Here is an 11,825-nt window from a genome sequence, read left to right as displayed (position 1 = left end):
ACAAAATAATAAAATTAAATTTTAAAAATAGTGATTGTAATAAATTTGTGAATTCTAATTTATGTATAACTTATATTCTTCCACAAATCTAACAAATATAAACTAAAAATCAAAATTTTAGAAAGACCCACATAATTTTTAAGAACACATAAAGGTTTAAATTCATTCACAAAGAACACATCTTGTTCCACATATCTAACAAATCAAAAGTAAGAAAAAAAAATCTGGTTAATGGTAACTAAAGAACAAAATTTGAAGGAGCCCCAAAAATAATAGTGAGAGGTGATTGCTTAATAGTAACCAAGAAGAATGACCATAAATGGAAAGTGAAAGTGAAATATTGTGAGGAAAGATTTTAATAGAAATGATGTTACCTGTGATCTTTACTTTATGACTGTAGTGAAATAGATGGGAAAAGAGATGAGCACCTTTGGCAAAATATAAGAGAACAATAGGTAGGTGAAGAGACAAGATTAAAAGGCAAACGATAGAGGAGATGAAAAGAATACAGTACAATATTAATAAAAATTTAAACCCATTAACACCCATCAGAACTAATCAATGAGTTTAAATAATATTAATTAAAATTTAAAAAATAATTGACTAATAAAAATTTAAATAAATTAGAAAGATTAGGAATAAATCAGAAAAATTAAGAGTAGAGAGATTAGGAAAAAATAACAATTAAGCTTGCCACGTGGAATCCATTCCTTTTTATATATATACATTGATTATTGATATATTGATTGATATGTTTTCAAAATATATAAACTTTTAAGACTATTTTTGTTTGCGTATCTGTACTTACTAATTATGTTCTTGTTCTCCACTTAAAAAAAAAAAAGCCCTTTTCATATTTTGATTTTAATGGACCCAGAAATCCAGAGGTTCTTTTTAAGGGAAAATATCGAGAGATTTTTGAATCAGCCGAATTTTGAACTCAAGTGTGTACATAAATTACTTTAGTGGGGTTAAAGATAGGAGCCTATAAATACTTTTCTCAGCCAAAATCAGAAACACACAAATCAAAATTTATATTCATAGCTGTGACTGTGAGGAGAAGTACTTCCACTCCACTGTACCCAATCTCAGTGAGTCAGGTACTACTGGAATTTGGGGATTAGGGTTTTGGGTTCTCTTTTTAGTTCTACGCACAGTAATGTAGAACACAGTTCTATCAATCCATAATTATTGCAAATCTAATCCTCTATTCTCATTCTAAATTATCCTTTTATAATTACATATTTTTTAATTTTGGCCAACAAAACCTAATCTCAAGCTTGGGAGAGAGCTAAGCTAGCCTGTGGAAATATCCTTTTCTAATTACATATTCAAAATTGTAGCCTCTGCTGATTGCTGTTATGGTCTGCTCTTTGTTTGTTCCTTAATTTTACAGAACACCTATTCCCATCTTTCTCATACGTACACAACTTTCGAAAGAATCTAATTTTATGTCGATTCTTCTTATTTAGTAAGTTACATTTTTATTTTGCAAGATATTCTTTTAGCAAGCGAGTTTCTCTTTAAACTTGCATATATGACCATGTGAGGCTGCAATCCTAGGTGTGTATTAGGATTCATGAACTTGTTGAACATATTCTTCACTTTTTCTTAAAGGGTGATTCACTCTTACCATTGTTTTATTCACTTTAATATCTCTTGTAGAGTGTTTGATAGAACGAAAGGTAGAAGGCCTTATTTTAGGCTAATATAAAATCATAAAATTGAGATGTCTTATCTATTTTGCTGAAGACAACTGAATTTCACAAACTGAAAGGTTTATTTCGTTATAAATTGACATTTGCTAGTAATAGAAATATCACTGTGTTAATATGTTTGGCCTTTTCTATTTGATGTTCGATAAAGTGTTGCCAACTGATGGAGATAGGGGGAACAACGGGAGGCCATGCCCACCCCTAATATACTTTGTTCTTTTCGAAATTTGTGTGCATATGAACTGTTTGGTTAAATTGCTCAATAACCTGTATTTTCTGTAAAATGTTAATTGTGTGTTTTATAATATGTAATTATACTATTTAACTCAAGCTTACCTAACATTACTAATCCAAAGATACCCCAATGATCTCTAGTGTAATTATATTTCTTGCCTGTTAACTCAAATTTACATGCTGATATGCTTATTCAAGGTTTTGGTATGTCTTAATAGACTTCATGTTGCTTCAGTACTTGCATCTTTATTGACTATTTTTTGAAAAGCAATAATGAATCTGAAGTATTCTTAGAATGGAAAGATTGATGTATGGGCCATGGCTAGCTGTAGTAATTGCTTACTGTTTTTAGGTTGGCATGAGGCTAATTAGCATGAGTTGTATTTTAGAAATCATGCTTTTGAATAATTAGTATTTATTAACGTGATTGATTATTTGTGAAACCTTCTAAAACAAATCTGACTTCTAATTCCCTTATGACTAATATTTGATCAGAATTGACTGAATTGGTGCTTCTACAAACAAAGAAGAAGAAGAGAGAGCATTTGGAGTTTGGATATTTGGTTACAGATATACATATTTTCGTTCCGTCATATTCTGGGTAAACTTTCTTCTACCTTAATTGTATTTAGTTGTTTCATTACATATTTAATTTATAAAATGTGGGGTTTATTTAGAAGAGTAGATAAAAGTAAGAGTACTATCCTTGTGGTTTTCTGAATGGAAAAATAATAACTTGAAGTATTAGCTGGGACTCTTGGTTTGTGTAGGTTTAATTTTAAGGTCATAGAACACTAAGAAAACTGCTACTAAGGGGAACATTGCACAAGAGCTGCTCAACCGGGTGCCTTTAAGAAAACTTTGTTTTCTTCGCCTTCTCCTGGGAAGAACATTTGGAGTGAAATTCTTTGCTTTTAATTTGAAGTTTGTGTACATGACATAGGACTAGGATTTTTTAGGAGTTCAATGTTAGTACTATTTGTTTTTTTTTGTTTCTGCAAGGAAAAGAAAGGAACTTTATGAGATTGTGGTTAGAGTAAACTGTGGAAGGAAAACAAATGTTGGATAAAGAACTAAAATGGTTTCAGTAGCGTCTTCTTTAAGTTAGATTGAGTAGACCTTAAAGAATTTTACAAGGCATCAAACTTAGTTTGGATTATTTATTGAGAATATTTCGATGAATTTACAGGTGGCTTATTTGACCAAGGTTTTGATGTATTGATTCCAAAACAGATAGCTTCTTTTCCATTGCTGCTATATTTCAGTTGCTATAGTGTTTGGATTGTAGTTTGATTATGGATGGATGCATGGTGTCTGTAGGTCAAGTAGGAAGCTACAGCGAGCACCATGACAAAGGAAAAGTTCAGTCCTCCCAACATTGTTAAGTCAAACAGCGCTTTAACACTGGTAATCTCTCTCTCTCTCTCTCTCTCTCTCTCTCTCTCTCTCTCACACACACACACACACACACACACACACACTCTTCTTTTTTCTTCACTGAATCAGCATTCCTCGGGTCTTTTTTATGGATCTTTTTCCTTCCTCTAATTGCTTTATAATGATGGCTTCCTAAATTTCATAATGGGCAAGCTTGAACTATGCGATACCAGTTTTCTTACCTCTTGAGTGATAGTTGCTGACTCCATAAAGTCCTTATAATTACAATGACTTGGATGACCTCTAAAACTCTATGTGGGTCTTTCGCGTTTGGATTTTTCCTCAAATTTTTTTTTTAAGAAATAATAATCTTTAAAGGCCAGATGTATTGAAATCTTACTGATTATAAGATTTCCAAAATCCACATGCCGGTGCTTATAGTTATAGGCATAATTCTTTGTGCAAATACTGGCATTACTCTTCTGACTATTAATCTCTATCTTTGTAGTCTGAAAAATATCTCTTTGTGCGTCGTATATGCAGGCTGAACAATGGGTTAGCAAAATGACTAAAGCTGTAGATGATGAACAAAATGAAGTAGAGGGACGACATCCCAGGTTAGTATAACTACAATCGTAGTTATTTAAGTAAAGGGATTGCTACTTTTAATGATTTTATGTACTTCAAAATCTATGTAAAAGCTTATCATGTATTTCTGCAGGCTTGGCTTGGGTGCCAAATTTTCACGCCAATTCAATGTTGGACCATTATCTGATCCCATTGAACGAAAACTCTTTGCCAAATTGGATACTCGAACTAAACGTACCGAGGAGTCTAACTTAGCTACTAAAGATGAACTTAATGATGACTCTGACGATAGTGAAGATACAGAAAGCAGAAGCCAAGTTTTTAACAAGAAAAGAGCAGCAACTCCAATGATGCCATCTGTACAAACAAAGAAAAAGAAGAAGTGACTCTCAACTTCAAATTTTGTGCGCTGTCTTTTGAAAAAAATATGCCAACTTTCTTATACGTGTAATTTAGTGGATCTAGTAAATGAGGTGAGTTAAATTCCACACAATGATAATTTATTTATCATTGTTCTCCTTGACAAAGGAATGTTTAGTTTCTTGTTCTTGATGTCTAAGTATGTAAGAATTTTGAAAAGCAACTGAAGGCAATGTCATCATTCTTGACTTTTGATCATTCTTGACTTTTGATGTAAAAATTGAGTGTGTTGTTGATGGCAGGGACTATGGGAATAGCAAGTCTTTGCAGAGCATTATGAAACTGTAACAAATATCAATATCCCTATATACAAATATGCTGCAATTATCATTATCATAATTATTATTCGTTTTTTTGGCTTGATGAACTTCACAGAAAACTAAAACTTTCAAATATTATATGAAAACAAACACAAACTCATTTGAAACTACATTGATTTCTTTCTTTTTAGCTTATATGTCAAAATTTAAAGAACAAATATGATTTTTTCCACCTCAATTATAACCACATTCAAATCTTGTTCTCTAAACTTTTCATGTTCATAAAAAATTTTCTCCAACTACTTCTGTCATAGAGTTTTGTCTCTTTATTTACACGTGTTTTAAAAAACTAATTATGTAGTATTTTTTGAACTGAGGTAGTAGTCAATATGTAATTATATTGAATAGAAAAAGTATTTATTAAGATTCTATTTTTAAAAATGATATTTTTTAAATTTAATAAATATTTTTTATTTTATTTAATTACACACGTGATACTGAAATGATATTGTTACTAAGTTCTAAAAATGCTATACAAGTAGCTTTTTAGCCGCATATGACTTAAGGGGCAAAATTCTATAATGGAAATAGTGTGGAAGGTATTTTCATTAAGAGAAAAAGTTTAGATGACAAAATTTAAATATGATAATAGTTGAGGGAAAAAAGATCCTATGTATTCAAATTTAAACATGGTCAAGAAATTAGAAACATATCTTACTGTACTGTAGGTCAATGTGTTGCTCTATGATTTTCATTAATATCGTTGAATCACTGTTTCTTGTGGGGCGTGTGCATATTACAATGCTATAAATGTTGAAGTAAAGGGGTTGTTTTGTTTCCGTATTTTGAATTTCTGGAGGGGTGTTCAAATTTTAAAACTTACCACCATTTATGGCTTTAAAGAGACTGAGAGGGTTTCAAATAGTCTTTGTAAACAATAAAATCATGACACTGAAGTCAAATCTCAGGGTGACATTGATAGAAGACTAGCAGTAGCCAGTTTTGGTCCCACACAACTTGCAGATAGCTTGGTGAAGAGAGGCAATCTCTTGTGCCAGTATGGTGCTGTGTTAATGCAGCTCAACATTTTTATCTTATTTTTCAAATAATGGTTTTGCTGTTTTGAAGGATTAATTAGCCGACAAGGGTAGTTGTTGCTTACTCTATTTATGCTATTGTCCTTTTTTTTCTTCTTCTTTAGATATGTTTGATTATTGTTATGTTGATTTGGGTTTTAGTGGCTCTAAAGGTTACATGAAATACAAAAGAGAATTGTTTAATGTTGTTGGTAGTGGTCTCAGACTCTCAGCTCTTCAATATTACTTGACTTTTGTAATTGCTGATCTATTGGAATAAGATTTCATCTTTTAAAACCAGAAAGAAAAGTTACTAACTTTAGTAATTATACATAATAAATATTTCGAGTTAAAAAGTAGTAATTATTTTATTTTCTCTTTATTAAATTTCCTAGTAACAATTCACACAATCCCGGATAAACGATCTTCACAAACACAACCAGAAAAGGCAAAAGAACTTAACACAAAGAAGAAAGAATCAATCAAACAAAATAAACACACCCTCAACTAACACATGAACACTGCAGAACTCTACAAAATCTACATAGCTAGCTGCCTGTCATCCTAAAGAAAAAAACACCGTTTTTGTCGATGAAATGAGCACGTCCAAACTGAAGTCTCTGACCCTCCTGAGTCCTGCCCATGAAGGATCTTTAGGTTGATAAAACAACACCTAAATGCCCATGACTCCTGGTTCTTTGATGTGGCAGATTCTGTACAGATTGATTCATTACACGAAGTTAAAAGAAAAGCTTAGTCAAACTATATCCAGGATGTTTCAGGTAAGCCTCTCTTCTTATCAGATCACATTAGCTGTCCATCTTCCCAGTGAACAAAATTGAATTGCACTTTTGACGCAATGCGGGTCAGTTTCAAACTTCGAGTATGAACAAAATGCTAGTTGTTTTCTACAAGTCGACAGTTCTTGCATTTTCCTCTAACTCTGGAAGCAAATCATGTTCACTTTCGCAACTTATATTTACACAACTTAATATGGTGTCTTCCATCAAGTCTTCGAGAATGGTTTCACCCAGATCAAAACCAATGGTTTCAGCATCAAACCGAACGTCCAACCACGTTCCAGTTCTTGCCATATCTTTCCTGATAATCTGGTCAAGAGTATGAGGCAAAGGAATTTGAAGAAGATGCCAATAAACTCCTTTAGAAACCACAAGAGCAACATTTGTCATGTCTGGGATCGGACATACACTAGGTTTAGCAAACGATAGCCAAGGAGAGGAACCAAAATAGTATTGACAAACCTCCACAAGGACCTCGTTTATACAGTCAAAGAGAAGCTTCTGATCACAGCAGAGTTTGTTGGAGAAAAACTCAATCTCATCAACCAATGATGGTTCAAGTAGTTGGTCTGAGGAAAACAGCTTTATACAGATTTTATCCCAATTCAACCCAGATGCTTGCATCAAAGCTTTTGCATAAGCACATATTGACTCCTTGTCATCCAATAATCTTTTTCCGTTGCATGCTTCATCAGAAGCAGGTGGAGAACCAGGATCTTCAAATTCAATTCGAAGTGGTTGTATTGTTGAGTTGGCTGAAGTCCAGTGATTGAATTGACATTAGTCAATAAGGGTTGAACAACAGGAAAATCAAAATATCTGAAGAGAATAATCAATGAGGGTGTGTATGCTTACCAGTTTGAGATGTGGAGCTTGCAGGGTTAATATCATCCTCCCCAAAAAGAGGCTCAAGAACTGAAACAGGACTCGGCCTTTCTGGTATGTCCACAGAACTTTCTGAATCGGCAACCTTTCTGGAGGTGAAAGAGCTGGAAGGGGAACTTGGTGGAGAAGATTGGACTTGGTTCTCTTCATGTGAATCCTAATAAACAGCCATAAATGTTGATTACATATGAATATATTTTATGCTCAGATTCTCTGGACTAGTGAACAGCCCATTGTATAGTAAAATGGAAGACCTTCCATGAAAACAAGAAAAACCTTCCATGAAATTAATGTACAGGAAAATGGAAGACCTGATATGAATATAAGCTTTATATGCACCGAAAGAAAACAAGTGAATAAAAATATTAATACCTGTTTCAAGCAAAGAGAATCACTTTTATCATCGCAGGTGACGGGAACATCATCACTCGGGTCATCCCTTGCAGTGGAAGAGCTACACGGTTCACAGGGACCATCTGAAGTAATGCTACTTTCTTTTACAAACTCTGAATCACCTACAATTTTTTTTTTTGTGTCAGACTTAACTGCATTTCTATTTTAACTGAACGAGATGATTGCCAAAAGATTTTTGTATTAAAGTTCAAACGGTGGAGAAATTACCTTCACAACTGATATTCTCTTTAGTGGAAATAACAGCATCTTCTACTTCAATTTCACGACCAACATCATCAGAAATATCAGTCTTTGAGTTAGGAGCTTCTACTTTTTGATCAGGGCTGTTGCCAGTAACAGGTGAATTACTCTCTAAATTTTCTGCTTCCCTACTTAGAGGACTGACATTGTTTTCTGATTTGGGAGAACATCTGTTCTCATTGATCACTTGATATTTGTCTTGGGAAGAGAATCTCATTTGTGCAGTCACAAAGTTATTTTCCCAGTCCTTTCTAGGGCTGCCATTAGGAGAAGCGCTGTACTCAGGAAGAGAAAGGATCCTCCCCAGGGTCTTAGTATTATGTCGGTTTGATAAGTCTGCACCATCTCCATTGCTAAGCAACTGATCAGAGAGATGTTTCTTGGCCTGGTCATAGATACTAGACATTCTTTCGCTGGGAAAAGCATCACTTTCCTGCTTACTTATTTCAGAGTCTTTCATTTTATTAATCTTGTCCCCTCTCCTCGAACCACTGGAAGGTTTAGCAATTCTTTCAATGTAGAAATGATCTTTAGTAGGAGAATTTCTTCCAACATTTCCCTTCCCAACTACTTTTTCACTATCTCCCTTAGACTGATGACCGGTGGAAGATCTGCTTGAAATTCCAGATCCTGATTGTTCTTGTTGTTTTCGCATAGCCTGCTTAAATTTTCTTTTAATTTCAGAAAGGAAAAAGTGGGATCCAACTCTATCACTTGGTTCTTTACTTCCAACAATATCATGATACTCTTGGGATTTTCCGAGGCTACTTTCATCTTTGGAATTTCTTAAACCTGTTGTTGGTCCAGGCTTTAAAATGACAATTTTACTCAAAATGTCAGGGTGTTCATTTTCCTCCAACTGGTTTCTTTCCTGAGACTTGGTCCTCCTCCTGAAAAAGGACCGATGTTTATGATTGACAACATCTTCAGATTTTCTTGAGCTGACAAGCTTATGTTCTGAGAAATCAGATCCTCCAATGGGCTTGCATTCTGCATCTTTTTCCACTTGAGATTCATGCAAGCCTTGAACATACTTAACCAGCAAAGATTGTGGATCCTGTAAGAGCTTCAGCAACAATTCCTCATCTGAGCTAGTGAGCTGTAGTTTATCGATGAGTTCCCTGAATTGGAGGTGGATTTTCTGGTCTTCTTTGAGACATTTCCCATCTGTAAACTTCTGAATTATAAACTCCTTAATTACCCCATTCAATTTCTCCTCAAAATCAGAATGCTTGTCAGTTAATAGCTCAGGAGTTTCACCATTCAAGCCATCCTTCCTGAAACTAATACTTTTTTGGTGAATCCGGCGAGAGAACTCTTCCATTATCTCATCTATAGCTAGATCTTTTATAGATTGGTGGTCAGCATTATGTTTACAAGAGCACTCAGATTGCACATTTTGCACATCCATATCACGGCTTTTCTTCCGAGTCTTCCTAATCCTCTTAGGATCCATCTTTACATCACCTTCATAAGCAGATTCTGACTGCTTAGGTTCCTCTACAGCATCCCTAGTCTCTTTCTTCATGCCCTGCTCATTAACCATCTCTTCTTCAATGAGTTTCTTGACACTAGGCTTAACCGTATCAGCTGTCAAAATTTCCGCAGTCCTATCACCCTGAAATAAGGATCTCTTTCTATATCAATAAACCTTATAACAACAATATATTACAAATGCAGGAAACACTTTTACTTACAGCATTGGTGCCTTGACAATGTTCTCCCAAATTACTCAATATTTCAAACCTATTCTTAGCAATTCCAGTTCCTGCAGTAAAGGAAAATTAACAAAAAAATAAAACTTCAACAGCTACTCAGAAAATGGATTAAACCAAATGTTAATTCCCTACTTAATACACCAGATATGAAATTAATCATTACTTCTAAATCCAATTAATGCAATTTCTTGATTCCAAATATAAAAACATGTTAACTAGAAATTGGGGGGAGAGTTCTTACCAATAGTGTGCTTGCTTCCATGTCTTTTATCTGTAATCAACTTACGAGTAGAGCGGCCATGGCGAAAGTCAAATATACTAATAAAACCCCACATACAACCTGACTGATCTTTCTCATACCGTACCGCGCGTCTGTGAGACCTCTTAGCCATATCAAATCAATGATTTCCTCTTCTTTTTTGTTTCTTCCTGTAGAAAGATTTATATGCCTTTCTAATTTTCTTTGCCGATCTCTCACTGCATCAACAAAATTGGGTCAATAGGATTCAAATTTATGGGGGGTAATCTCTTATCTACTAGCTGCCATGGTTTTTTTTTTGGGTAGTTATTGGATGAATATTTAGTAGAACCACAAAGAAGAAGAAGGGTTTCTCGAGAAACCAAAAAAACACATGCAAATTTTCAGCTAATATTGTTGGAAAAAACAAGAAAGAACAGTGGATGGACTAGTACCAAAATAAAATAAATAAATAAAATGTTGGTAGTACCTTAGATAGAGCCGAAATTCGTTAAGCTCGAAAAGAATAATGCTGCTGGAGAAATCTAGTGCAGTTTAGTCCAGAGATTCCAGTTTCAAAATCTCAAGCTTTGTAACAGAGGGAAGTTCAGGGCATCTAAACTTTCCTTGGATGTTAAGATATTAAAGACTTCATTTTTCGATAGAAGCTTTAAACGGGTCATAAAAAATTCTTCACAAAAAGCTATCATGTGGAGAAGTTCTCTTCTTCCCTCCCAAAAAAGAACAAGCCCAGAAAGTTAAACCTCTTCAACCTTCACAATCAGAAACTTAGTCAGACTGTCAATCTTCAAGAACAAAGCCAGTAATTAATGAGAAAGCACTTTCTCAAGAATTATAATCAAAAGCTAGTGAGAAGCAAAAATTAAATCAAAAAAACACAACCACAAATCAAATCTATATTACATAATTTATCTACACTTGAGTTCAAAATTGGGGTGAATCAAAAACAATTTCCAAAGGTCAATGCTGCCAGCCAATTAAATAGAACAAAGCATGCATATTGATGTAATTGACTCTCCACGATGTAGCATCACGGATCCTTGAAAATGACTCATTAGTCATTACATCACAATACCAAAAAAAAATAAAAACACTCAATTAACACAAGAAAAAAGCTTTTCTAAAAACTCTACCTTCAATAATGTCAAGGTTTCAGCACCGCACTATCAAAAATAATTTTCTGACAGGGTCCAAAATATCACACTTTTTTAGCAAAACCCAGATCAAATTTACACCAAATTCAACAAAAACACATGCTTAGAAACAAAATCTATCTTTTTCTTTTCTCAATGGGTAATGGGTATCTTTTTCTTGACAACCAAAAAGAGAAAGGCCAAAATGCTTATCCAGCACCGACCCACTAATAGTTTTTTTTTACTCAGAAATTCTCATAGAGGCGGGCAGCCATTAAAGACTGAGGAAAGTGGAGAGGAATAGAAGGGAGAGAGAGAGAGAGAAGAGTAAGAAAGTAAAAGACTCGAGCTTTACAATGTTGTCATTGTTGGGTGACAATAGAAGGAATACGTGAGTGTTGGGGTAAAATCAATGGGGTCCATTGAGAGTGCTTTATGTGGAAGAAAAGTCAGGTGTGTCTCCTCTTCCATTTTTCTCCTCTGAATTTCCCACCCTCAACCATCATCAAACTCACCACTCTTCTCTCTCCTCTCTCCTCTCTCTAACTTTGCTGGTATTACCGGTAGAAAAAAGCGTATTTAGATTGACGTGTGGGTATGTACTATAGTTATAGTTAGAGAAATTTCCTGAGCTTATCAGATTTTTTTTAAAAAAAAAATTGGATCATGACATGAGTAATAATACGTATCCAATCTAAAGAAAAGG

General features: G+C 34.2%; 2 protein-coding genes across 7 annotated transcripts; one reads left to right on the top strand and one right to left on the bottom strand.

Moving 5' to 3' along the window:
- Positions 1-797: 797 nt before the first annotated feature.
- On the top strand, positions 798-4,670 carry LOC115707936 (uncharacterized). 4 transcript variants are annotated; one of them, XM_061113865.1, is made up of 6 exons: positions 827-1,100; positions 1,397-1,471; positions 2,445-2,550; positions 3,139-3,356; positions 3,870-3,943; positions 4,048-4,670. In XM_061113865.1, exons 4-6 carry the CDS (start codon positions 3,297-3,299, stop codon positions 4,298-4,300), a joined length of 387 nt encoding a protein of 128 aa, XP_060969848.1. In that variant the 5' UTR covers positions 827-1,100; positions 1,397-1,471; positions 2,445-2,550; positions 3,139-3,296; the 3' UTR covers positions 4,301-4,670. The 4 variants fall into 4 exon arrangements, with proteins under 4 accessions (XP_030491902.2, XP_060969842.1, XP_060969848.1 ...); XM_030636043.2 differs by having other exon boundaries at positions 830-1,100; positions 3,270-3,356; XM_030636042.2 differs by lacking the exon at positions 1,397-1,471 and having other exon boundaries at positions 798-1,100; positions 3,270-3,356.
- Positions 4,671-6,012: 1,342 nt separating this feature from the next.
- On the bottom strand, positions 6,013-11,806 carry LOC115706505 (uncharacterized). Of its 3 annotated transcripts, none has more exons than XM_030634171.2 (8): positions 11,475-11,806; positions 10,456-10,738; positions 9,969-10,204; positions 9,707-9,777; positions 7,977-9,627; positions 7,728-7,870; positions 7,326-7,512; positions 6,013-7,225 (listed from the first exon to the last, which is right to left on the bottom strand). In XM_030634171.2, exons 3-8 carry the CDS (start codon positions 10,117-10,119, stop codon positions 6,579-6,581), a joined length of 2,850 nt encoding a protein of 949 aa, XP_030490031.2. In that variant the 5' UTR covers positions 10,120-10,204; positions 10,456-10,738; positions 11,475-11,806; the 3' UTR covers positions 6,013-6,578. The 3 variants fall into 3 exon arrangements, with proteins under 3 accessions (XP_030490031.2, XP_030490029.2, XP_030490030.2); XM_030634169.2 differs by having other exon boundaries at positions 11,120-11,805; XM_030634170.2 differs by lacking the exon at positions 11,475-11,806 and adding an exon at positions 10,890-11,076.
- Between the last annotated feature and the right edge of the window lie 19 nt (positions 11,807-11,825).

The sequence above is a fragment of the Cannabis sativa genome, chromosome 1 (assembly GCF_029168945.1).
Source record: "Cannabis sativa cultivar Pink pepper isolate KNU-18-1 chromosome 1, ASM2916894v1, whole genome shotgun sequence".
In the NCBI taxonomy this organism is placed as follows: Eukaryota; Viridiplantae; Streptophyta; class Magnoliopsida; order Rosales; family Cannabaceae; genus Cannabis; species Cannabis sativa.
The sequence above is the reverse complement of the archived record's forward strand: the minus strand, read 5'-3'. Positions and strand labels throughout refer to the sequence as shown.